General features: G+C 42.8%; 1 protein-coding gene across 9 annotated transcripts in view; it reads right to left on the bottom strand.

The window, feature by feature from the left end:
* Positions 1–3,020: 3,020 nt before the first annotated feature.
* The window catches only part of ST3GAL5 (ST3 beta-galactoside alpha-2,3-sialyltransferase 5), a 47,337-nt gene continuing 22,659 nt past the window's right edge, over positions 3,021–27,698 (bottom strand). For 5 of the 9 annotated variants that reach the window (XM_037012059.2, XM_037012060.2, XM_037012062.2 and 2 more), the window contains 5 exons: positions 25,892–26,003; positions 17,758–18,101; positions 14,031–14,217; positions 12,738–12,896; positions 3,021–8,928 (listed from right to left, as the gene is read on the bottom strand). In XM_037012059.2, coding sequence (XP_036867954.1) covers positions 8,680–8,928; positions 12,738–12,896; positions 14,031–14,217; positions 17,758–18,101; positions 25,892–26,003 — 1,051 coding nt within the window. In that variant the 3' untranslated portion in view covers positions 3,021–8,679. Of the gene's footprint in view, positions 8,929–12,737; positions 12,897–14,030; positions 14,218–17,757; positions 18,102–25,891; positions 26,004–27,698 lie in introns of those variants that run through there. The other 4 variants (XM_073241617.1, XM_073241613.1, XR_005059622.2 and 1 more) reach the window with 3 other exon arrangements.

The following is a 27,698-nucleotide window of genomic DNA, read 5'->3' as shown; positions in this document are numbered from 1 at the left end:
GAACCAACAGAAAGAGAAATCAGGAAAACAACTCCATTCACAATTGCATCAAAAAGAATAAAATACCTAGGAATAAACCTAACCAAAGAAGTGAAAGACCTATACCCTGAAAACTATAAGACACTCTTAAGAGAAATTAAAGGGGACACTAAAAAATGGAAACTCATCCCATGCTCATGGCTAGGAAGAATTAATATCGTCAAAATGGCCATCCTGCCCAAAGCAATATACAGATTTGATGCAATCCCTATCAAAGTACCAGCAACATTCTTCAACAAACTGGAACAAATAGTTCAAAAATTCATGTGGAAACACCAAAGACCCCGAATAGCCAAAGCAATCCTGAGAAAGAAGAATAAAGTAGGGGGATCTCACTCCCCAACTTCAAGCTCTACTACAAAGCCATAGTAATCAAGACAATTTGGTACTGGCACAAGAACGGAGCCACAGACCAGTGGAACAGATTAGAGACTCCAGACATTAACCCAAACATATATGGTCAATTAATATTTGATAAAGGAGCCATGGACATACAATGGTGAAACGACAGTCTCTTCAACAGATGGTGCTGGCAAAACTGGACAGCTACATGTAGGAGAATGAAACTGGATCACTGTCTAACCCCATACACAAAAGTAAATTCAAAATGGATCAAAGACCTGAATTTAAGTCATGAAACCATAAAACTCTTAGAAAAAAACATAGGCAAAAACCTCTTAGACATAAACATGAGTGACCTCTTCTTGAACATATCTCCCCGGGCAAGGAAAACAACAGCAAAAATGAACAAGTGGGTCTATATTAAGCTGAAAAGCTTCTGTACAGCAAAAGACACCATCAATAGAACAAAAAGGAGCCCTACAGTATGGGAGGATATATTTGTAAATGACAGATCCGATAAAGGCTTGACATCCAAAATATATAAAGAGCTCACCCACCTCAACAAACAAAAAACAAATAATCCAATTAAAAAATGGGCAGAGGAACTGAACAGGCAGTTCTCCAAAAAAGAAATACAGATGGCCAACAGACACATGAAAAGATGCTCCACATCGCTAATTATCAGAGAAATGCAAATTAAAACCACAATGAGGTATCACCTCACACCAGTAAGGATGGCTGCCATCCAAAACACAAACAACAACAAATGTTGGCGAGGTTGTGGAGGAAGGGGAACCCTCCTACACTGCTGGTGGGAATGTAAATTAGTTCAACCATTGTAGAAAGCAGTATGGAGGTTCCTAAAAATGCTCAAAACAAATGTCTTGGGATTGATACTTAAAAAAAAAACAACTGGGAAAGAGGTTATTAGGAACAAGAATTCAAGCAATGAATTTAGTCATTATATTGTCCAAAGTAAAAATCAGGAAGGATATTTGACCTGATAATTGCACAGCAGAATTGGTACCAGGCTGCCCATCCCTTACAGAAGAGGGGTGGCCCAGTCAATGTGCATGAACCTTAAGGGAAATGCTTGTCTGTGAAGCAAGAGGTTGAACTAGATGTATCTTGGTTTCCCATCAGTCTTCCACATGACTAGAGGTATCTGCACTGGGAGAGTAGGAGAGGTTAGCCAGGTCCCTTCTGACTCTTCTCAGCTCACCCCTTGGGTTTGCAGGACACTGTGTTCTTAAATTCAGGTCAAGTTTGCAGAAAAAAAAGTGACACAGATGAGCCACAGACAAAAGATGGGGAGGGAGAAGCCACTGCCGTGGTATCTCACTCAACTTTTCATTTCAGGTCAAGACCCTTGGCTTAAGACTAGAATCTAGTTTTGCGCACGCGTGCGTGTGTGTGTGTGTGTGTGTGTGTGTGTGTGTGTGTGTCTGTGAAGGTCTTTTGTCCACCATTATTTTAAAGACAGGGCTGAATATTTCAAAATGATAGGATCCTCAGTAATTATCATCTTTAAAAAACTGTCTTTATTAAGTAAACAATGTATAGCAAAAAATGAAATAAAATAAAAGGCAGACAAATCTGTAGACACAATAGAGGTATATTATCTTGATTTTGTGAAATAAAAATGAAATTTTATGGTTCCCCACGAAAGGAGAGCTTTGTGAGTTGCAGAGGCCCTAGTCAGCCAGGACAGCTCCCACCGTGCTGTGAAGGTGCCAGGTGGCCACTCTTGTCTGCTGCAGCCCATCGCCCATGACCAAGAAGGAGAAGGTCTTGAAGGCCAAAGAAAACAAAACTGAGTGGGAATCAGGTTTTCATGTCCTCAAAAAAGTTCTTTAGAGAAAAATGATCCATCCTAACCCTTGCCAGCTCTCTGCACACAGATGGCACCAGAATGTGCCCAGTCTGTACTTTTTAGGATGTGTAAACCTTGACACACGCTCAATGTACTAATTAACGTAAACTTTCCCTGCTGTAAACTTCATATAAACCATCTTCATACAGAGATGGACAGAGCAGTCTGACCAGAGCTCTCGAATCAACTGTCATCCAGGTCATGGCCTCGGTAAGACTGAATAAACGCATTCTAAATGCTGAGCATGTGTGGAGTTCAGTCAACAGTTGCCAAATTCTATATAATAAACTATGACAGCCTTGAATACAAACACAGAGCCTTTCATGCAGGAGCTTCCCTGTTACAGTCTGAAACCCCAGCCCATTAACTTGATGCACCTTGGCAGGTATTTTGTGTTCTGGGTGCCTAGTTTCACTTGTCGTGAGGGGGTGGCTGTTTGCACACCACTTCCACCAGGCAATGTTCCATCACCAGCAGGGTGTCTGACAATTCAACTCAATTCCGACACTATCTGGAGACAGCAGATTCCATGGGTTCAGGGCTCGGTCCTATGGGACTGCCCCCTTCAGATGCCAGCTGCAAGCCCAGGCTGTTGGCTGTGCTTTTACCAACTGGGTACAAATTGGAGGTTCCAACAACCCCCTCCAACTCAGGATGCCAATCCAAAATCCAGGTCGTTACCTGAGCTTCTGACTGGGCTGTATATCAGAGGTTCCCAAGACCCCCTTCTTGGGTTCAATTAATTTGCAAGAGTGGCTCACACAACTCAGGAGAAACATTTTACTTATGAGATTACTGGTTTATTATAAAAGGATAGAATTTATAACACCCAGATAGAAGAGATGAACAGGGCAGAGCGTGAGGAAGGACTCGGGGCTTCCACACCCTTTCCAGGGGCTCCACTCTCCCTCGGGCTCCAAGTGTTCACCAACCAGGAAGCTGTCTGAATCCTGTCCTGTGGGGTTTTTATAGAGGCTTCATTACAAGGCATGGTTGATAAAATTATTGAACACTGGGGATTGATTCAACCTCCACCCACTCTCCCCTCCCCTGAGGTGGTGGTGGGACAGAAAGGTCCAACCTTCTAATCACATGGTTGGCTCCAATGGCAAGTAGCCCCCATCCTTAGGTACTTTCCAAGAGCCACCTCATTAACCTGACAAAAGACACCTTTATCATTCTCAACACATAGGAAATTCTAAGGGTTTGGGGAGCTCTGTGCCAGAAACAGGGATGAAGACCAAATATATATTCTTATTATAAATCACAACAACACAGCAGGTCTTTGAAGAGATAAGGTACACGCCTATTTTGAAAATTTTAGCAGTAACTTGGTTTTCCAAAATGTGTGGTTATCTATACAGCCATTAAACATGCTGATCAGTTTTTGGCATATTCTTTTAAAATATCATTTAAATCACTAGGCAATTACACAGAAAAAGTATCTTGTTCATTAGTTACCTGTATTCATTCCTCTTAGCATAAAAGACAACCTTCACCCAGCTTCTAGACCAAGAGCTCACCATGATATTCAATCTTAGACCATGAACTGCTCACCGTTAAGTTACATCAAAGATACCAAATAAAACCCAAACATATTTATTTAATGCTACTATGCAAGGCCTTGTTATAGGTGCTGAAGATGGAATAAAGTATAAAATTCTGTCACTAGAGAGTTTATAAGTTACAGAAGTACTCTCCAATTCTTTCTGCTTTAGGGTTGTCAATTTTTTTCCCAATTCAAAGGAGCCAGCCTGATAGGATATGTTGACATGTTATGGGTAACAGTTGATGGGAAACTACTTTTGTGTTTGACTACTGTTCTAATCGCCCTTAACTGGCCTTCATTTGCACAAACTCTGTCCTTGGCCATCCGTCATGTTCATATTACTGTCTGGTAATTTAGACTGGTCTTTCCTATCAAGCACCTAACCAACATTTTAAATGAACTCACTGTTTTTAATATCAGTTTTTCTTGGAACTGATTTTCTTTAGTAAGTGAAAAAACATAAGCTAGGTAAGAGGATAAAGTGGAAATACATTGCTCTTTCAGAAGTTACAAACTTTTAGCATAAAATCAGTCAGTACTATTGTTGCTCTGAGTATCCATGCATCATGTTTAATATTTCCATTTTCCAAAAATTCACTTTGTTAACATTTCCAGCTACACAAAGCCTATAAGAACTGCATCGCCACATCTTGGATGGCAGCCTGACAGTAACGCTAAACTCAGAATCTCTTCTTCCAGACAGAAAGAAATTTGTAAACTTGTCCTGCTTCCTACATGTTTACTGACACAGTTCCTTGGAAAATTTTTTTTATAAATTTCATAGCATGTGTGTTATTTACTCTGACTGCACCACTAATATGGATGCTTCTCTTTGCTAAATGGATTGAAATTTAATACTGGGAATTAGTCAAATCTAATCATTTTGACAACGAAAGTTAAATTGCTAAGACTGCAATTTCTTTGGGGAACATCAATTCCTCATTGATGAAATTTGAGTGCATATGTTTAATGAATAGTACAGCTTCCCAGTTTACCTCAGTATGGTATTTTGAGAGTTAGCTATGGGTAAATTTGGATATATCCAAACAACATATTTTGAGAACACAAATGCATGCTGTCTAAAATGACCTTGGAAAGTGGGAAGGGAAAGTTTCGGAAGGTTGGGCCAGGCTGTCTCAACCTCCAGGGCAGGCACAGGGAGAGCTGGTTTTGGGTGCGCCCAGGTGGACGGGGCCTCCCTCCCCCTGTGGCTTGTGCCTGTCTGGGAGCTGGGTGTGGTCAGCTGGGCATGCCTTGTGGATAGCCAGTGCCTGGGAAGAAGGCATTGGTTCCAGAGGCAGCAAACACAGGGCCCTTCGTTTGAGGGAAGCATTTTGTTACCACGTAAATGAACGAGAGGCCCAGGGTCACATAGCATGCGCGGCAAGCATCCTAATAGCCCATTTCACCTGAAGGGAATTCTGCTTCATCACAGGACCTAGTCCTTTTCTTCTTTCTTGTCGGACCTAACCGAAGTGTCCTGAAGAAAAGATGAAAAATAACCCACACTCGGATGCTGTAAACCTACCGAGGAGGAGAGTAAGTCACTATTTCTTAATCTTCCTACAATGCTGACCTATAAGGTTCTCTTGGGACAGTAACGAGGCAAACTCAACAATCCCTTTGATTCAAGCGCTGGGGTTAGAATGCAGATAAAACAAAATGGCCAGTGGTTTTAGAAACATTTAATAACCTTTAATAATTAAAGTCCCAGTTTAGCTTTGCCGAAAAGCATGAGACATGTCATTGGGACAAACTCATCCCAGACCCAGTTTCTGCAGAGCTCCCAGACAGGCACAAGTCACAGGGGGAGGCAGGTCCTGTCCACCTGGGCGCACCCAAAACCAGCTCTCCCTGTGCCTACCTGGAGGTCGAGACAGCCTGGCCCAACCTTCTGAAACTTTTCCTTCCCACTTTCCAAGGTCATTTTAGACAGCATGCATTTGTGTTCTCGAAATATGTTGTTTATCCAAATTTACCCATAGCCAACTCTCAAAATATCATACTAAGGTAAACTGGGAAGCCGTACTATTCATTAAACATATGCACTCAAATTTCATCAATGAGGAATTGATGTTCCCCAAAGAAATTGCAGTCTTGGCAATTTAACTTTCATTAACTGGGGAGACTAGGGTGTGACCCCTGCATTCTTTTCCAGCCAAGCTCCTGTTGGCAACACATACCAGACTGAGCGCTGATGGCCATGAGGTAGGTCATTGTTCAACAGAAGCTGTCTAGTCACCAAGTTGGCTTGACAAGTTAGTTTTAATTAACGGGTCCAACAAATGATGAGACCTCCGAAATGTGTGGGGACAGACATTGCTGATGCCTCGTTAGTACATTCTTGGGAAATGAAACAACCAGTGTGACACAGAAGGGAAGTGGAGCAGGCAAGGAGTGTACCCGGGTACATGACTGATCTAGAAGGTTCCGGTTTAACTTTGCCGAAAAGCATGAGACATGTCATTGGGACAAACTTATCCCAGTCCCAGTTTCTGAAGAGAATGTGCTCTTTGTAGAAGAGAAAAAAGAACACCTAGAACTCACTAAAATTTTCTGTGGCTCAAAGTTCCAGTAAGAAGTGTGTTAAAATACAGAACATGCATATGTCGTCCCGAGTTGTCTCAAAAGCAATGATTTCAACCATTTAAAAGGGATGTACATGTGCCTACAGAGCTGGGGGAGTGAGGGTGAAGCCTCTGCTATTGGAGACCAGCTTTGGGACATCCTGTAGCCCTGGAGGACTGTTCCCAGAAAAGCGAATGTGCATGTGTGTGTGTCGGGGGGGTGGTTAAGGGAGGAGCAACTCTGAAGCCAAGAGGCAACTTCCAGCAAACAGCTGCCAAAGGGCTAACTGTTCTTGAGGATGGTCTCCCATGGGCTCTGGTAGGCTGCTGGGCTCCACAGAAGGTCTTTGGAAGAGTTCACATTTTTATTCACTGAGAGCACTTACAAGCTGCTATTAATCAAAAGTTGAGAGGTAATGGGAAGAGCTATGTAAGAACGCAAGAAAGGACATACACGGGACTAGGCCTGACATTCACTGAAAGCTGGTCAAGAGCTAAGCCCTGAGCTACGCGCTTCCAGCAGCCTTGCAGGGCATGGGGCATGAGTCCACATGAACCCATGAGGCGGCACTCACAACACTAGGCAAGTTCTGAAGACATTTCGAATCTTGGCTTTAAAAAAGAATGCAAGCTTTAAGTCGTCCCTGCAGGATGAGGCTGGCCTTCCTTACCTGTCACAGGACAGCTGTAGAGCATCTTCCCGAGTCTCAGTTTTCAAAACGAAGTCATTTAACTGGTGAGAATTTTAAAGCATTTTCTCTCACACAATGTCTTATAAAGTAGAATGCAAAATCCATAGAAAGTTTGAAGACATAAAGCCAGAGAAATACTACTTTGCTATGCCAGCTACTCTTAGCTTGATGCCAGAGACCTGGAGATTCACAGAGCTCTGAATGCTGTGACCTGGCTCCTTGCCCTTCATATGCAAGACCACAGAATAGGTTGGGAGTCCAAACTGCACTGGGGCTGCAGTTAAAAGAAATGAGAATTGAAGGGGGGCAGCAGCTGCAAGGCAGAGGGAGAGTAGAGGTGGTGGGGTGAGCAGTTGGTGGTGGATCTTCTGACAGCAAAGACCATGGCGATTAAAGAGACTGAAGCTAGAACATTCTTGTTGTCTGTGAGGACGGCACAGACACCCAGCATCTCTCAGGAAGAGTTCACAGCTGTCTGGGATGAAGCCCACTGCAGGGCAAGGCCCCCTTCGTTCTCCGTCCCTCACTACCAGCATCCACAGTGAGGTCTCCACCTAGCAGCATCCAAGGCCATTTTAGGTAGATTTATGGACTTTTCTTTAAAAAAAAAAAAAAGCACTCAAATTAACTAAACCTTGAGTTCCTCAAAAGCTTTCATTCTTTTTATTTTTGACCAGCATACTGGCTGGTACACACTGCCAGGTAGGCATTCAAAAAGAATTCTTTTTAAATAGGCAACTTATAACACTGGAAGGATTTCATTTCCGTGTTTCAGAAAACACAATTATTCTTGGAAAGGGTTTGTTCTTCTACGACTCTGGGTAACAGAGGTTTTGTCCTGCTTTTTATAAGCCACCTCGGACAGACAGTGGAACACCTCAGCTCAACATTTAAGTGCTTTGGAAGGGCAGTAAAAAACTCAAGAAATTCAAGAGCTGTCATAATCGCAGGGGAGACAGTGGGTTCTATAGCTGAGGGAGGCTTCACAGTACTCAGAAGACACAGAGTATTTCTGTGTCCCTCCCCAACCAGGGACCTCCGGGACAGCTCCCCTGGCTGATTCTTGCAAATCTTCTGAAAGAAGACAGACCAACAGAGAGGGATGGTGAGCTTCTCTGACCAGCCCAGGCCTCATGGGCAGCATGGCCCAGGAAGTGGTTCAGCTCCTGAGCTGTCAACCCCAAGTGCATCCAATACCCGTCCCACCAAACAGAGTAACAGAGAACCAGAATTACACATTCAGGGCTCTCCTGAAAGGAGTGACATCCTTCTCCTTCCACTTGGTTTCCTGGTATTCTGTGTGCAGTAGAAATGGACAGTTTTTACAAACTAAGTAACTTTCTTAATATACAATAAAACATCAGTACATCCAATTCTCTGTGAAAAGTTCTTTCCCATTCAATTCTCAGAATTAACTTACAAAGTTTTGTGCAAAACACTGACCACAAATAAATAGGGGAGAAAAGTGGGAAGAGTTAAACTGTCTTTTGTTTTTTAAATTAAACGGTAAAAACACCAGCTGCACTTCAAAGTATTTGCAGGAAGAAATGCATGAAGAAGGCTATGAAAAACAGCCCTCAGAGTTGGGGGTGCATTTTCAAGTGATGTTTTCTGTGTTCAAAATTCACAATGGATGCCTCCACTGAGATCCTTCACCACGCCCTCTTTGACAAGCTGGAGGAGGAACCTCGTTTCTGTAGTCACATTATGCATGGTCTGGAAGTTCATGGCAGCCATGCAGAGATTGTCGAAGTAGTGCAAAGGTGTTTTGGGCTGACTGAGGTCATAGCCAAAGCCTGCTAAACTGACCTCATCGCACAGATGTGTAGCTAAGACAACAGCAATGACACCCATGGTGGGGATGTTCTGAAAAAAGAGAAAAGACAAAGTCTTAGCACAGTGCACTGCTTTCCAAGTAGTATACATGCTATGCAGAGTAACAAAGGCTGCCTTGGGGGGCTGCAACTTCATACATCTCATGATTTTATATCCCATGGAATTCTGAAGTCTTACTTCCCTTCCCAGTCAGGCATCTAGACTCTAAACATGGTCTGTGATGGCAGTTCTTGCTCCAAGCTAGGTGTTCTTTCTAAAACCCCGACCCGCAGCTCTGGCATATGAACTGCAAAACGAGCACATTTTGTCTCTCACATGACACATGTCTACAAGGTCTGCTCCACCGTAAGGGCTCCCACGGTCCTTCTCAGGTTTCTGGAGCCCCTCCCTTCCTGGCTTGCTCCGGAGGACCGGCTCTGCCTGAGCACAAAGCAGCCTCAGTTCCCATTGGTGATGACTGTTCACCCCTGACCTGAAGCTGTGCCCCACTTAAGGCCCTCATTTGCTTTTCTGGCAAATAACACTTACAGGCCATTTTCACCTGAATAGCTGCGAAGCCAGTTTCTGCTCACCCTCTGGGCAAGTACGGTTTTAGGCCCAAATTAAGGGCTTTCACATTTGTTTCTTCCAAAATGTATCCTTCTGGCTTTGGCCAGAGTGCCAAATGTCCAAACCATTTTGGATTCTGACCACATCACCACCACTCTCTTTTCATGTCTAATACCTGGCCATTTGTGAATCTGGAATTGTGCCTTCTGGGTCTTGGGCAGCATGCAGAGGGCAGAGAGAAAGAGGAAGACAGAAAGCTCCGTGGCTGGGCAAGCCCTCTCCGAACGCTGCCGCTGATCTGGTTTCTTTTGTATAGTTAGTCTGTGGATGCCAGCCAGACCCAACTCTCCTCTGCACACTGGAACAGCAGCGAACCCCACAGAGTTCAGGGATCAAGGTGGGACTGGAGAGTGTCTATTGCACCTGCCATTCATTGTAAGTTGCTTCCTGCTCCTTCATATGTTGCATCTACCTCTCAAAGCCAACCTCACTCGTGAAAAAAGAACTCACCAGGCATTCTGCTTGTTCAGAAAGAGAACCCAACTCAAAGGAAAGCCCTTCCCATTTAGCCTTAGGCAGCCTGTCTTCTGTGGCCAGCTCGGCACCCTGCACCTCAGGAATGCTCAGCTGGTGTTTGTGGAAGAAGCATATGGAATCAATTGTTCATGGGGTGATAAACACAGAGTAACTCAAAAACTATCAAAAACTACCCAAAGCATGTTATCTGCAGAACATACCCCATCACACCCCATGATCCAACAGACTTCTCTCTCTGCTGGATGGGCTTGTGTGTGAGGGTTTTTGACAATGCAGCTTAGATCAGATGGTATCTTATAGTTACTGTTTTTATCCAAAACAAAAATATCATTTTGTCAATTATGAAAATAAATATTCAGTGCAAATGTATAAATAGATTATAAAGTAAGTAAAAGTCCTCTATAGACTCACTCCCTCCCCCAACCAGAGAAGGGTATTCTTCACGATTTGGTATTCATTTCCGTTTTTTCCTATGCATCTATATACCCAACATTTTTATGTTTAAGCAGAAATGGGATTATGTAAATGTTCTGTGACTCAATTTTCTTGCTTAATATATTGCATAGATATTTTCACAATAGTTTTCACGTAAACCTTTCTTTACCCTTAACCGTCACACAGTATTGCATCACCAAGTACCATATGTTCAAACCATCCCCCAATGATGAATACTTAGGCTGTTTTTAGTCCTTTCTATTATTAATGCTGTGGTGTACATCCTAGAATAGCCAGCATTGCAGATTTCCTTATAATGAAATTTTTAGAGTAAAAGACTATTCATATTTGAGATTACTACATGTTATCAAACTATCCTCCAGAGAAACTTATAATTCTACTACATTCCTGCCAAACAAGGACATTACCAAGCTTTTACATCTTTGCTAAGAAATCTGGCAGAAAATGTCATTGTGGCTCTAATTTGCCTTAATTTGATTACTGGTGAAGTTGAACATTTTCTCGTGTACTCCTTGGCTATATTAATTTCTTCTTTTGTAAAATGTCTATTCATATCCTTTCCCTATATTTTTTGGGGGGGCATGTTTTTATTTTTGATTTAGTAAGATCTCTTTGTACTTGTAATGTATTTCTTCTGTTATATACATGATAGTTTCCTCCACTTATTTTCTGTTCTAACTTTGTTTCTGATACCTTTTGCCATTCACCAATCTCATATTTCATGTAATTAAATCTGTCCATTTTTTAAAGGTTACTTCTAAAATAAAATCTACCTATAGGCCACATATGAACGTTTGCCTGTGTTTAAAAAAATACCATGGAATTTAATAAAGAAACATGGCAGTTTAAAAGATACAGAAATCTAAGGATACTGAAAGATACTCAAGTATATTTACAGTGAAACCTCTTGGCAATGTAGCTTAAGAATCTTGCCTAAGTCTCTTTTTGAAAAAATTGTTTTGTTAAAAGTGATGCTAACAGGTTAAAAGTTGTAAGTCCATTCTGGGGAGCTTCCTTGGGCTCCCATGTGGGAAAAGGGAAGCTAACGCCCCTAGATGTCCAATCGCAGACCCTGACAGTCACTGCAAGGGGCAGAGCTGCTCTCCTCTGAGAGGAAAGATGCACCTCCTGACTAGAAAAACTGGGCCTGGACACACTCCTGCAGTGGACAGAAATGACACGGCCCTCGTGGGCTCCCCATGGGTGGAGAAGCAGGAAAGCACCTGAGAGGGCTGAGCACCTGAGGGAAATGGCAGCTGCTAAGGGAGGAGCTCTGCTATGTTAAGGGTGAGCTGGTCTTCAAGCCTTTGGTAAAGAACTAGGTTTTTATTTTCAAGGAGCCTATTTAGGTGTTTGTTTTCTGGGATAACTACAGAGTTCTTCCTTTAAACTTTACACAGGTGTTTTAAAGAATCTTTTAAATCAGATTTTGGTTCAAAGGGCAAAAAGAAGAACCTGCTTATCTGCCAATTGGATGACAACACATAAGAGTCTAGCTCCATGTTTGCAAACTGTGACCCTGGCAGCCCTATCTCTGAGGAGATATCTCAGGCCCCTCACATTTCAAAACCCCTTACTTTCCTTTATATGGAGAGGTTTTGCTTAGAATTTTGTTTAAGAATGATTTTCACAGCTTTTAAATAAGTTTTAAAGACAAAGGCGTAGCTATTCAGATCATGAGGAAATAGGTAATAAAGGCATCTCTGCCCCCTGATGGCAGCACAGGCTAATTGCAGGTAAAGAATCTACTGCACTGAACAGCCTATATACCAAGGTTCTCAAATTAGGCTGCAAAATAAAATCACCCAGGGAACTGTGAATATCCCAATGTTTAGATCACAGCACAGAACAATTAAATCAAAATGTCTGGGGTGGGACCCAAGCATCACCTGAAAACACTGCTCTAGGGGGTTGACTTTATTTGCTATCACCTATAAAGTGATGATAAAAGTCAATTCTCACCTAAGCAGCCCACCGAATTGAAATGTAAAGAATTTTTCAGACCACCAAAGTGCCTTTCTGTGTCCTACAGTTAGTTACATGGAGTTCCAGAGTAAGAATATCATAACTAATATGCCAGTGACCTAAATGTTACATGTTGACTATACTAAAGGCCAATTAAACAATGAGGGGTCCTGAGGTCAAGATGTGGAACACCATGGAGCATCTACTCACTCACTATGTTTCTCTCCTGGAAGATGCTTCCGGATACACAGCTGAGCCTAAATGAATTTTGTACAGATGTCTCCCTTCCCACACAGAAAACAACAGTTAACTTTCAATAACAATAAAAATACCTTGTCTTGGCCCCAGAACCTTGACTGAGGCTCTGAGTACTGAAGGATGTCAAAGGCAGTCTCTTTGATAATAACTGGATTCAGAATCCTGATGTGTTTTGGCTGCAGTGGAATTTTTTCTGCCACCTGCTTCCAAAAGAAAAGTCGCACCCAGAATGGCTAAGGGGAAAAAGCAAGATATCATTATGGGTACTGAATAAAATACTACCATCAGTGGAGGTGAGACTGCAACCCCTGCTGAGCAGACCAAAGCCATGGGTATGACCCCATCTGTGGTGGCACTGGACAAGAGGGACTGCAGAACCAGCTCTTGTTTGGGGAACAAACTCCTCAGAGAATGACCTGTGATGGTAATCCTTATTAGGACAAAAAACCATCATTTTTCCAAGGGGAGACCAGGCAAACAGCCCGATTCAAGGGTGTGCATGCTGGGAGGGCCCCACAGGCCCTCCCTCACATCCCCTCTCACTTACTCCATTTCCTAGCCCCATGCAGTCTCTTGGTAACTGACTGTAAGTCATTCCACATGTGATTCATCTTTCAACTACAGTAAGTTCTACCCAATGGAAAATCCAGAAGAACATGACAGACTATACAGAATCAGCCTATGGAGATATAAGTTCTCTGTGGAGCTTGTGCAAACTCTAATATGTACTATGAATTTTGCAGACAGCTAGTTTGTGTATGTGTATATAAAGGCACATACTCCTCAAAGTTGCTCTGAAATTTACTGCAATATAATGGGTAAGACTATAAAGGAATGTGATCAATTATTATAAAGACAAACAAAAGGAATACAACAAAGTGAGGGCCTTCTCTTCTATATTTGCCCCTCTGGAATGCTATGAATTTACTCCAAGGGGACCCCCTATCAGAGCATTTTTAGAGAATATCTTTGGGTATATTCCTCAGAGATTTTATATATATTCTTCTTTTGCATATCCTCAGTAATGGTTTATAGTCTTCCAAGTAAATTTAATTTCTGGAATTAGCCGAAAGACATGTAAATCCAAGTCTGGTAAAGAAGGTAGGTGATCAACCTCAGTAATAACAATTTTGGTCTAAAATTTGATACAACCATTAAGTAATGATCATAATTTACATATAAGACAACCAAATATTGAAAGCAATTCCCAGTAAGGAATTCTGAGGGGGTCTCTACAAAAGGAGCAGTTTTTTGAAAGACAACACCAAAGTATGAATTACACTGTGTTTAAAAAGTCTGCAGTTCTGATTTGAGACCCCTTCACTTTTTACAATGGTACTTTTGATAGCTGAATTTCCAGTACTTACCAGGGTTTCATTTTTTACCATTGCTTGAAGCCAGTTGAAGTCAACACTCTTAAACAAAACAGCAACAAACAAGTCACTGGAATAATATTCAAGGTCAGACAGTGGCGCGCCCTCTGGATAAGTCATCCTTATAGTAGTTTTATTACCAACATGCTCTGAATATCCCTCAACTGGTGCACTGTTTAACCTATTTAAATAAAAAGGACAAAGGTAAGTTGACAAAGCAAGCCATCAGACACCTCACCGTACTACATTAAATCCTTGCATCATGCCCTCCACTTTTTTTAGGACTGGGAATGGGGACATGGTGGGGGGTAGCATGTCCCTGCCAACAGCCTCCTCACCTCTCACAGCTCTGCCCTTCTAGGTGCTGGAGAAATGCAGCCTTCAGTCCACGAGGGATGCTCACCTCTCATCTTTGCATGTCAAGCAATTCATCTAGTGCTACCATTTTAAGCTAACACAAACATATTACATTTCGGGCTTTCTCTGGGCACGAGTAATGTTTCCTTGAAAGCTTCCTACTGTGCTCAGATATTAGTAGTGCTTGCCAGAATTTCAGAAAAGTAAGCAGAAAGGAAACCTAAAAACAAGGGCAAGGCAGACACAAACCGCACTTACACTGACACAGTGGAGGTGGAGGAGGGCACTGCGCCCAGCACAGTCTGGTCTTAAAGCAAGTACTGGCACCACTTAAAACTGTTAGATGAATGAAGACTTTACCAGGGTATTTGTTTTGGGAGAAAATTCTAAGAATTCTTCCAAGAGCAACAGCACTTAACCAGTTACAGTTTCGTAATCTCAAAAAAAGTCTGTTGGTTTCTTCACCTGAGTTAACACACCTCTATCTAATCTTTGTTCTATGCCACTTCTAGATCTCAGACACCTAACCCCTGGATTATCAACAGACATGACAATGAAATTGCAAGGCATGATCCTGGACCAGTTATTTTTCCTTTTTCTTTCTTTTCTTTTTAAAAATCAAGGGCCCTATCAGGATAACTGGTGAAATTTGAAGAAGGGCTGTAAATAAGGTCTGTTCTGTATCAGTGCTAATCTTCTAATTCTCAACATTGCTCTGTGGTTATGTAACATAGTGTCTTTGTGCTTGAGAAATGTACACCGAAGTATTAAGGGGTAAAGGGGCTTGATATTTGCAACTACCTCTCCAAATGAACTCTCAGAGGGAAAACTATAAAGCAAATGTGATAGAGTGTTAACAAAATGGGGAATCTGGGAGGAGGGTGAACGGAATTCTTTGCTCTACTCTTGCAATTTCTGTTAAGTTTGGAATGGTTTTAAGCCTAAAAGTTATTCCCCAAAAGCTTCTTAACTGACATTCACCCTCATAATCAAGCTAAGTCACCCCTCCCCTGTCCCCAGTGCTCAGAGGTCCCCCAGTGCCTATGCATGGAGTCCCGGCACCCCAGTCTGCTGGTGGTTGCTTGGAGTATGACTGTTGGGACAGCAAGCCACCTTCCAGCCCCCTTTCCAACTCTCTAGGGCTCATCCCTCCTCCTGCCAAGGTGAGGGTCCTCACCCAGACCCCCTGTCCATCCCTCCCTGGAGAGCCAAATACCACTGTTCTTCAAGGTCACCATCCACTCCCACATCTCTTGCCAGGCCCACGGTCACACCATGGTTCCTCCCCTCTTCTCTTCCCATATCCCAGTTGTACACTGTTAGATGGGCATGGGGTCTGTCTCCTCCCCCAGTGCTCCCTACACATAGATCATTCAGCTGCTCACACAGGGCCAAGGATGAGGTTCTGGAAGTCTCAACACCCTGCATTTGGAGGCAGGGGTCTAGTCTGGACCCTACGGCACCTCCATGCCCTCCTCTATGATGATGGCTAACAGTGATGGCTTCTCCAAGGAATGAGAACCCCTAAAGCATGTGACACAGTGCCTCACACACAGAAAGCACCCAGTGAGAGGCAGCAGTCACATCCTCCTTTACCCCATCTTTACATGCCCAAGCCCCGCTCCCACCCTCTTGCTTCATGCATGCCTGCTCTTGGCCACTGAGGCCTCTGGCACCTCTTCTGCCTTCAAGCTTGTTTTTTTCTATCTCTTGGCTCTTTCCAAAGTCTGGTTCTTTCCTACAAATCTTGCACCCCCTGCCTCTCCTCCTGAACCCCCACCTTCCTAAGCATTCTCCAAAAATAGTAGCTAACATCTACTGAGCATTTACTACAGGCCTGATGAGAAAATGTGATAAAGTGTGAACTGGGGAATTGGGGAGGAGGGTGAAGCGAGTTCTTGTTCTGTTCTTGCAACTTTTCTGTTAAGTTTGGACTGGCCTGACATCTAACGCAGTTTGTCCCCACAGTGACCCTGCAGGGTATGTACTGCTACCCTGTCCCCACTTACGTATGAGGAGCCAGAGGCAAGGGAAGTTGGGACACCTGCCCAAGATCTCAGCTACTGGGCAGGAAGGCATTGTGTGAAGATATTGCCACTTTTAGATGCAAAATATCTCAATTGGATCTCACTCACCAGAGATTTTAATCGACTCCATTTCTGACAGTGGCTCTGCTAATATCTTAGGCCCTCAAACTAGAAATCTTGATGTCCCCTGAGGTGAGTTGTTTAACCGTCAGAATCCTATAATTTATTTTTGGGTACACAGCTTAGATTTTGATCATTAGTCTCCATTCCCGCTTTCTGTGTGCCTCACACCAGGGCCACACACTGCATATACCAAGTGCGCCTGCTTAACCCAGCCCCGAGTCCCAGGCTTTCCTGCCTTCAACCAAACTCACTACTTCTGCTGAACAAATTTAACTAGGACCCAACTTCCATCATGCTTCTGGTCCTACACACCCTTGATACCCTGAAAATGTATCAAGAGCTTTGAAAACATTCAAATACTTTTAAGCCAACAGTCCTAGCAATTCTCAGAGCTGTACGTAAAGACACACATATGAGTACAAAGCATTCACAGTAACAGAGAAACTGGAAACATTTTGTCCAGCTGGATAACATGATACCCTCATGTAAAGGGATGTGAAGCATTTAGTAAAAGTTACTTTTCCAAGGAGTATTTAATGACTTCCAAAACTGTTCATAATATTACGATAAAAAAACAAAATACTTTATATAAGTAAAGAAATATATGTCTTGGTATGCACTTAGTATAAAAGAGTGGAAAAAACACCAAATTAAGAGTGGTTGGTTATTTTGTGCTATAAGTGGTTATTTTCTACCTTGTATTTTTCTGTTTGTTTAATCTTCAAGATTAACAAAATATATTTTACTTTTATAACCAGGAAAGCAATTTTTAGCCAGCCAAACCAGAAAGGATCTAGGATGACTGCCTGTTACATGGAGCTCAAACTCACTGGCTGCTTTCTGTGTCCCAGCCAGCGCTGCCTTCCAGGGCTCCTGGGAGCCAGCAGGCATCCCCCTGACCCAGTCTCCCCACCACAGCCTCCTCTTGGCTCCGGGTGGCACAGTCTTCCTCCTTTCCTGGCATATCTGAATCTGACCATCCTTGCAAATCTCACCTCCTCTGAAAACGTTTTGCTGAATTAGGAGCGGGCAGTCTGGCATAGTTTGGGGCATCCAGTCATCGCACGTTTTTGTTTCGCCCTCTCAGGCAGTAAGTGCTCTGGGGGCAGGGGCGGGCAGTGCTCCCTGGGTGCCTCACTGCTGCTGGTGCCATAATGACCAAAAGCAGTGAACATGACTCTAGAGGAGAAAGGATGGCTTTACAACCAATGTACCTTATCACAACATCGAACTGGTTCAGGGCATGGCCCAGTTCCAGTCCATGGAGTATTCCACCGCTTCCAATAACCACACAACGCCTACAACTCTTGGCTTTCAAGTGTTCAGGGAAGCCGTGCTCAGGCAACATGTCCAAGAGGGTCTGGACTTGACTGGAGAACTTCCGGAATCCAAAAGGAGGACTGTACTTGTACTCAGCTTCGTCCTCTTTGGGGGCCTCCTTCACAAAAGGCAGTAAGTCTGAGCTATACCTGTGCTCAAACAACTGTGCCATCGATGCCTTCGCAAACTGGGGTCGGCACTCTTTTTGCAAGACTTCCTGGGCATATTTCTGAGCTCTCTGGAATGAAATCACACCAATCAGGGTTTTAAAAAAACACTCAGGCATTAGAAATATGCTCTTACTGATGACATTTTCTCCTGTGATGTCTGACACAGCTCCCTTGTTAATTACTATCTTTCAGCACAGAGAATCTGCTTTTTAGAGTTAATTTGTGCTCAGAAACTTGAAGTAGCAGCCTGGGAGAATAGCACGATAAGGAGATAAACTCAACAAGAATATTTCATTACACAAGTAGAGCAGAAAGGACTCCTAGCCTAACCTTGTTAAAATAAATTTGGGGTAAAAGCTTTTTATGATTTATGAAATCCTGTCACATGCTACACCATGGCTGAACCTTGAGTACATTATACCATGCCAGTCACAGAAGACACATAGTGTATGATTCCATTTATATAAGGTAGCTTAAATAGCCAAATTCACAGAGACAAGAAAATAGAACAGTGGTTATCAGGGACTGGCGGTGTGGGGGAATGCCTTACATCTCCTCCTTCACTAGCTTCACTAATGCCTTACACTAGCTACCTTCACAGACACACACTCATACATGTGTGTAGTCCTATATTTACTGGGGTATTTATTTTTAGGACTGAACATGTCTTTTGAACAGTGTCAGTAATATTGTGAAGATTATTATTATTGTAGACAGTTTTCAATGTTTGCCCTATGTTTTTCCTCAAAGCCTTGTTATTTTTATTGTCTGATTTTTTCCATAATAATTTTTTTAGTAGGAACACACCTATTTTATAGGGAACCCCACCTTTTTAAAATTATAGCATCAAAAAGTTATTAATCCCTGGGAAGAATACACTGCTTACATCTTGAGGATCTGGCCCCATTTTGGAAAAGGGGAACTGTACTCTCTGAGCCTCAGACGATGCTGCAGAAACTATGAATAGTCACTGTCTCAGTTCACCACCATGACACCTAATGACACCTCGAAAGAGGCTGTTAGCATTTCCCCTTTGTGGGCTTAAGGCAGCATAAGCAGTAAGAGGGCTGAATCATCATGCTAACCTGGTCGGATTATTTTCCAAACTCCGAAAACCACAGCCTCCGCCTGCAGAGAGCAGTAGACCACCACCACTGAGAACAGGGCTGGAACACGGATTGGCGTCTTCCTGAGGAACCAGTGGGAAAGCCAAGCAAGGAACCAGCTGTGACCCCAGCAGCCCCTGAATGGAGGGCCGGCCAAGCAGGGACGTTTTGCACCCAGCAGGCACTTAATACCCAACTGGTGGGGGCAGGGCAAAAAGAGGGGCCATGCATACTATGCACACTTTTCTCTACACTCCAGGCCCGAAGGCTGTGAAGAGAACAAAAGATCTCATTCTTCACTATAGAGCAACACCTCCAGCATCTGGTTTTACAAATCTCCTAGGATAGAAACGAACCTCTGCGAGGAGCCAGAGGCCCGGAGAAGCTTAGTGAGTGAGTCCTGGTTGGAAAGAGAAGGTGATCAACTGGGAAACAGGCAAACTTCTCTCCTATTTCCTTTGGAAGGAGTGAAATTTCATTCCATTTCCATTCTGCCAAAGAGTTCCATTTCAGGTTTCAAACTTAATTTTCTAGACTGGAAGCAGAGCACAAGGCTTTGTAATCTTCTGACTGTGACCCTCAGTGCCTCACTCACAGCAGGTGCAATAAATCTATCCTGTGGGAATAAATGTTCTTTCTAAATGCCACTGGAAATGTCTAAAGCCATAGTAATCCCTTTTCGGCTTTTGTTTCAACTTTTTTAAAGTTGTTTAACAAGCCCTGAGAAAGCCCCCAGGATAATTTCTTCTAACCAGAAACTGACTCAGCCTCTCTCCCTCTTGCACACTTCAGAGCTCATACCAAAAGTGCCTCCGGAGAGGAACCTCTCCTTGCGGAGCTGCAATAAAGAGGAAGCGTGGCTTTCTCTTCCTTGCTGTGGGCAGCTCCCAAGCTGGAAGCCAAAGCAGGCAAGTGGGGAAGGACTGGGGTCTGGGTGGCATTCACCAGGGCGAGGACCCCAGTGACAGAGAAGCGGTGACTCTCTAAGATATGGGAACTCCAATCCAGGTCTGGAAATGAGGGCTTCGGTTTTTTTAAAAGTCTCCCAGGCTGAGCTTGCTGGCTGCCCACAATTAAGAATAAACAGACATCTGGGTGGTTTCAACTGTCAGTGACATGGCGACTTGTCGCAGAAAACTACCACGTGAAAATTCAGTGAAGGGTATTAAAAAAAGAAATCAAAGGTATTTTCTGCATCAAACCCTCCACTTTCATTTCCATAATTTTCAGGATCATCCTTCTTGGAAATTCGGGTAAGTGGCATACTTCTAAGTAAGAGGCAATATTTTCTTTATTTATTTACGCATTTATTTAACCCCAGGACAAGGCACAGCATCCAGGTGAAAGGCGGTTGCAGGTCTGGAACTAAGCAGTCAAGAGCAGGAACCCAGCTCACTCTTGGGGCACATGGTCTGAGGGCATGGGCTACCTTAGGAAACTTTCATTTCCACATCTGTAAACTCTGGAACCAGTCACTTCCTCCCGGGGTGGCTACAACACCCACAGCATTTTGCACAGTGCCTGAAACATGTGAAGACTTGAACACTGTCATATAAGAATAGCAACTGTGGGCCAAGCTACTGCCACACTTAACTCACATTCAAGTTTGCTGTCTGTAACATTTACCTGCTTCAAAGCAGAAAAAAATCTGCGTGACCAAGTCGCAGAAAGCTACCATTGTAAAGACTTAACTGGTCTGGTGTCTGGTAGTTGAGGGTGGGGGTTGCTTACAAGGGAACTACCTTAGGTGATGGAATGTTCTAAAATTGGATTGTGGCGAGGGTGATGTAACTATATAAATAAACTAACACTCATCAAACTGTACACTGAAAAGGAATAAATCTTATGGTATGTATATTGTATCACAATAAACTGTTAAGGAAAAATAATCATAAGATCTCAGATGCTACACCCAGTTCTAGATCCATTTAACCAGTAGCATGACCTCAGAGCATCTAATACTAGGTCAAGACTTCTGTTTCCTCACCTCTGCAACACTCAAGGATGGTCCGGGGGGAAGGGGAACAGAATCCAGGAGAGAAATAATTGGTGTGGAGGTGTGAATGCCCAGACTAATTTAATAACTCAGCCCAAGGTTACTCTGCTTGCTTTAACTACGTGAATGTAAGTCTGCAGAGTCGAGAGAAGTAAATTTGGCCATAATTAACTACACACAGAGAATGCAGTCCCCAGGGTGGTATGTGGTCTTTGCTCTCTGAGAGGAGAGAGGGCCAAGTTCAAGTTGCTACGACCACGTGGCCCAAACCTAAATTAACATCAATGTTACCTTGTCTTTCCTCCAACATGTTTTAAGTGCAATTTCACAAGTGAGCCTCATTTTGTAATTGTCCAAGCATCCTTGCTGAGACCATTGTTAGTTCCTTCTAACAAATGGCTCATTAAGACACACCTTTAAGTAGAAAAGACAAAACCTACAACCAACACTTATGCTGCTGTATTAATGCAGCAAGGTCCAGTGCAACCATGGGCTGTTCAGAGTCCAACAGGGTGGGTGGGGTCCCATTAACACTGCAAGTTGTAGAGTGTCTTCAAAAAGGCTAAGAAGGTCCCGCCCTCATGGCTTTGAGACCATCTTCTGCTAATATACATCAACAATAATTCAAATTTGTCCAAAATGCTCTTGATGGCAAGGATCGATCTCCACCAATAGCCTAGAGACAGTGCTTTCTTTGTAAAGAGCTCATACTGACTCCACCTCACAGCCATTTGAAACACCAGGACCACAGCAGGATTCCTTGGCCATTTCCTCTATTCTGGGAACTCGGGAGAGGGCTTCTGTCCTGGTTTTAATGATACACAACCAGACAGCAAATTTAGGAGCCACTTAGTGTGACATTCAAGGCCTTTCACTCTCTGGCCCTGTCTCATTTTCAGTCTCATATCCTGCTATTCCCCTCCCAGAATCCTCAGTGATATCCAACTCTTGCTGTTCCTCTAATTTGTAAAGCCCCCTGAGACATGTGCTTTTTGCACACACTCTGCCTGGAATGAAGCAGGACATTCATGTCAGGACTGTTGTGATAGGTTAATGATGTTGAAAAGCTACATTAAGAAAAAACATCTCAAGTAATGGAATGAAACAACACCCCTAATTCCACCATGGTAATAGCAGGCTTTCCCTTTCTACTTTATAAATTTCTGAGCTGACTGAGACTGTCACAAACATGTTTGATTTACACCAACCTCCCCCTAATCCTTCCTCTTTCCCCCTCAAATTGCAGGGGACTCTACTTTATTCACTCTGTACTATTTGAATTTGGGGTGTTATCTTTATAACTGGAAAAATAATGATCTTTTAGAAATCTTTTAGAACTGGGTCATGAGGTGGTCACTGAGGGCTGCCTACTGGGTTTCCATTTCCTGCTCCTCCTTCCTAGGGAGCTGCCATTTTATTCTGGCAGCTGTCACCCCTTCTCCACCCAGGCAGTGGGCTTGAGAGGCTGACATGGCTCATCAAATACTCCCGTCCCTCTTGGCACGCAGGGACTGGTCAGGAATTCTCACTGGAACCAATCAGGGCATGGCACTGGCGCCTGTGAGGCTGTTAATTGCTCCAGGAGTAAAGTTAGGTTTTAAAACTGGTCCCATCAGCCCAAATGGAGGGCTCATGTTCCATGGTTTAGGGGGAAGGGGATGGGAGAGCTTTTCTTCTGTCTACTGTCTACTGGTGGACATGAAGAGTTGAACAGGAGGTATGTGTCCTATTCTTCAAAGGGATGTTAAACTTTATATACATTACTGAAAGTACTCAGAACTGCCTGTTATTCAACTGGATTTTCTGTACAGTCTGGAGTTTAAAGATGAGACACCACACTGGGGATCAAGTGGTTTCTCCTCTCCCTCTGGAGTTTAATATATGTAAGTATAAAGTCATTCAGGTAAAATGTTAGTTACACAATCCCTATCTCCCAAGGGCTTGCTTGGAGGACAAGTGAGGAAGACAGAACACAATTGTGGTTAAGTGTTAGGATTAAGGTACAAAGGGGTATCTAGAAGACAGAGAAGGATGGTCAGAGAAGGCTTCTTAGAAAAGGTAACCACTGGGCTGAGACTTGATGTAAAAGGCAAGTACCAGAGAGGCAAGGGCTCCAGGCAGAGAAGAAAGGATGCAGTAAACACAGGGCAAGGTCTTTCCAACAAATCGGGCTAGGAAAACTGGATATCCACAGGCAAAAGAAAGAAGCTGGACCCTGACCTCACACCACATAAAAAAGCTAACTCGAAAAATGGTCAAACACCTACACATAAGAACTAAACCTACAGAAGCCTCAGAAATCATAGGATTAGACAATGGTTTCTGAGATATGACATCAAAAGCACAAGGAAGAAAAGGAAAAATAGACACATTGGACTTCATCAAAATCAGAAACTTTTGTTTTGAAAATGATACCATCAAGAAAGTGAAAAGACAACCCACAGAATGGGAGAAAATACTTTCAAACCACAGACCTGATTAAGGGACTTGTATTAAGAATATAAAGAGACTTCTTACAACTCAATACTATAAAGACAAATAACCCAGTTAAAAATTGGGCAAAGAATTTGAATAGACATTTCTCCTTAGAAGATAAATGGCCAAGAAGCACATGAAAAGATGTTGAAAATTATTAGTTATCTGGGAAACGCAAATCAAAACTATAATGAGAAAGACAAAAAAAGAAGCTCAAGCAAGGACCTGTGAGAGGCTTAATGTGCCTGACACAGGCCATGTAGCATGGTGAGATGGCCAAGCACTGGAGAGAGCGGTGGGAACCAAGCCAGGAAGAGCCTTACAGGCCAGAGATTCCTTGGGGGCTGTTGAAGAGTAACAGTCACAATGATCAGCGCCCTGGTTGCAGAGACAAGAAGACCATCCCTCATCTGTTAATGTGGAGTAAGGAAAATGGCTCTAGGCCGCCACAGCATATGTTGACACAGATAGCACTACCCAGACAGTGAAACTGCAAAGCTGATTTCACCTAAGATGGTACCACACCACGTTGCCTCCATCTTGTGTTTGTGACATAGTGTGTTTGACTCTTGCACAAGGGAGCTCACATTTCTTCTCAGTTAACTGAGGTTGGAGAACAATTATCTTAGCAGTTGGTTGGATGGTCAATGGCGTGATTAATTAAATGGGTAAGAGAGAGAGCATGCATAGAGAGTGTGCAGAGGTTAGCAGAGGAGCAAGGCAAGAAGCCCCCCAGAGAGCAGTGGCTCCTATCAAGTGTCTTCATTTTGGCCCTTCCCCAGGATGTCTAAAAACTTTACCCAAGAGAGCTGTGAAGGGCCCTGGAACTGAAAGGGATTTTCAGGTGCCCATAAGACCAGCCAGAACAACAGGACAGGGAAAACCTGAGCAGAGGACCCTGGACATCACCTGCTCCCCCAAAGCAGGTGGGCTGATGCTGATGAAGTGAACTGAGTCAGCAGACATCTGAGGACAGACACAGTAAGGACAGGAAGGCCCTGGGATCTGCCAGGCCTCTGAGACACAGTGGCTCTGCACAGGCCAAGTGGGCATTTATTAACTGTGCTCTTTTCATTGACTTGTCTGTACTATATTTGAGACATTTCTAAGGTTATACAGATTACAGTAGAAATGTCAATAAAAAACAGGACTAAAAAAGGAGCTTTGTGTCAATTATCTTATTCATCTTTGACGACTACCATGTCACATAGATGGTGTTATCTACATTTCACAGCTGAGAAAACTGGAACTCAAAACAACTAAGTCACTTGCCCAAGGTCTCATGGCTACCAAGTAGCATTTAGATTTGAATCAAGGTCAGAAGTGTAAGCTCTCTCCCTCTCTGCAACACACTGCCTGTAATTCTGGCTTCCTCTCTGTGAACACTCCCCATCCAGCTCCCAGAGAGCAGTCAGGAGGAGCTTGGGTTCTGAAACTGCACTGCCAGGTCCAAGCTGTGGCTCTACCACTTAACTAGCTGAGGTAACTTTGAACAGGTTGCTCCCTGCCCTTCTCCTTCCTCAGCTGTGACATGGGCTAGTAATTGCATCTACATCTCTGGGACTGTTAGGAGGTTTAAATGAGTTCATGTTGCTAAAGCACTTTCTGAACAGTTATAGTATACATGAAACTAGATTAACTAAACTAGTTAACTAAACTAGATGTGAGCATAACCTCCCAGGCCATCATCTGTAAGACGGAGAGGATACTGGGATATCTCCCAGTCATGATGAGAATTTAACATAGCTAAAATACCTCTACATATAGGCTGTCATTATGAGTGTGCTACATTATGTAAAATGTCGCCTCTTTCATCCAGGGCTCAACATGATTGGATAATTTAACAACTCAAACAATCAATGAAATTAGCAGTTAGTATGTCAATTGACTTAGAAAAATAAATACACATTGAAGGAAAAAATCTTGAAATACTATGTGAAATCATTAAAATGAAAAATAAAACACAGGAATGACAGGTGGTACTAAAGGAATTTCTTCCTGTTCTAAGAGCACGTGCGTGTTGATGGACCTCACCTCATTCCCCCCTTTCCCCCAACCGCCGCCTCAGCAAATGGGGGAAGAATACCATGGCTTAGGTAGGTGGACCGGTTGTTTTTAGGGGGATTGTCTCTGATTTTAGTTTTGGAATGCTAAGATTAAGTGTTCGTCTCTGTTTATAACTTTCATGAACACTTATTTAAAACACTTTAGAGGTGACATTACTGTTTAAGTGTACACTGGCAGATGTGTTCATATAAACCACACCAACAGAATATCTAACCTTTACACGGTCAGGGTCCATATAATGCATTTTTTTCATGTCACATTCTTCTGTAGTATAATTTAACTTGAGGATATAAAGGATCCATACTCCAAACACAAGCAATATAAACCTGAAAAAAAAATCAATTAGGTATAATGATGCAGTCATGGGAGAATCAAGAGAGGTCAAGTGAAGTAAGTGAATACCTAACCCACACAGTTTGCTTGCCTGCAGCATGAAAATACCGTGCTTCAGCTTCCATCAGGGGTCAACTAAAGGCACGATACATTTCATATTTTCCTGATCAATTAGTCATCTATGGCAGTCTCTGTTCTAAGTGAATACAGAAAAAACTTTTTCCTGCAGAGGCACCATAATAAAATCAGAATCACAATGCAGCCTGCTGGGCTTAAAAAAAAACAAGTAATAGATTCTGAACTACAGAATCTCTGCTTCAGTTTTTGGCCACCTTAAAATACCGTCCTCCTTTCAAACACTGTATGATTTCACTTACATGAGCTGTCAAAATCAGACAGAAAGTAGAAGGACGGTTGCCAGGGGCCCGGGGGGAGGAGAACAGGGAGCTGCTGAATGAGGACAGTTTCACTTTTACAGGAGAAAAAGGGTTCTAGAGATGGATGACGTGACAGCTGCACAACTCAAGTGGCTGTGATTAATATTGCTGGGCTGTACACTTAGAAACAGGCAAAATAGTAAATTCTGTGTTTTGTGTATTTTACCACAATTTTTAAAAACTGGGGGATAAATACTGTCAGTTCTTTAAAAAAAAGAAGCCAACTTACCAACTTTACATTTCCCTGTATGGCCCCGGAAGATGACTGGTTAGCCAGAGACGAGTAAGATTCCTCAAGGGAGGAACCTAAGACAGGCACAGTCGCAGGGGGCCCATCAGGTGAGAAATTGGGGACTCAACAGAGGTGAGGCTTAGAACCCCACCCCCCCTGTTTTGAGAGAAATCTTCTGCATCCGTGGATGTTTTGTTGCCCTTGTCTAGCTTGGATTAATACTTAGTCTATAGGCACACACCTGATCATCTACATTTGCCCTCTTACAGCACTAAACTATGTTTTCTACCTTTATCTTGCATCTACCTACCACTTCAGCATTTTATTAAAAAAAAAAATAATAATAATAATAATAATAATAATAAAGGGAGAAATGTGGGATCCACATACAAATCAAGTATAAAAATCAAACAAATATTCATATTTGACCTGATTGTTTATAGTTCATAATGCATGATCAAAACCGAAAGTTTCTGTGATCACTGCCCTTGCACTGTTCACCATGTAAGAATTTATTCACTATGTAAGAATTTGTTCACCATGTAAGAACTTGTTCGTTATGCTTCAGAAGATTGGAGACTGTTGAGAACTAGGCTTGGGGTTGATTAATGATTGTGCATTGAGTCCCCAATACAGAATTTTATTGTTGTTAACAACCATTTGATCAATAAATATGAGAGATGACCTCTCAAAAAAAAAAGAAGCCAAATTAAACCATCTACTCATTCTTCCTCTAAAGAATTCAACCCAGAAATGAGACTGACAGGTGAGACAGTTCCACTACACACACTTAAGACCACCTACAAAACTGCTTTTAAAGATCCAATCCATTCACACTGCAATGTGGTTTCAAATGCACAGGCACATTACATATACACAGGATTAGGGGAAATAACTGAATCTAGTTCTGGCTCTAGAAATCTCATTCTTAATAAGCTCCCCAAGTGACACTGACAAAATTTTTTAAAAGTTCTAAAAAACTTTAAACCAAAGTTTAAGAACTGCTACTTTAAATAATG

The sequence above is a fragment of the Manis javanica genome, chromosome 1, assembly GCF_040802235.1.
Source record: "Manis javanica isolate MJ-LG chromosome 1, MJ_LKY, whole genome shotgun sequence".
In the NCBI taxonomy this organism is placed as follows: Eukaryota; Metazoa; Chordata; class Mammalia; order Pholidota; family Manidae; genus Manis; species Manis javanica.
The sequence above is the reverse complement of the archived record's forward strand: the minus strand, read 5'-3'. Positions and strand labels throughout refer to the sequence as shown.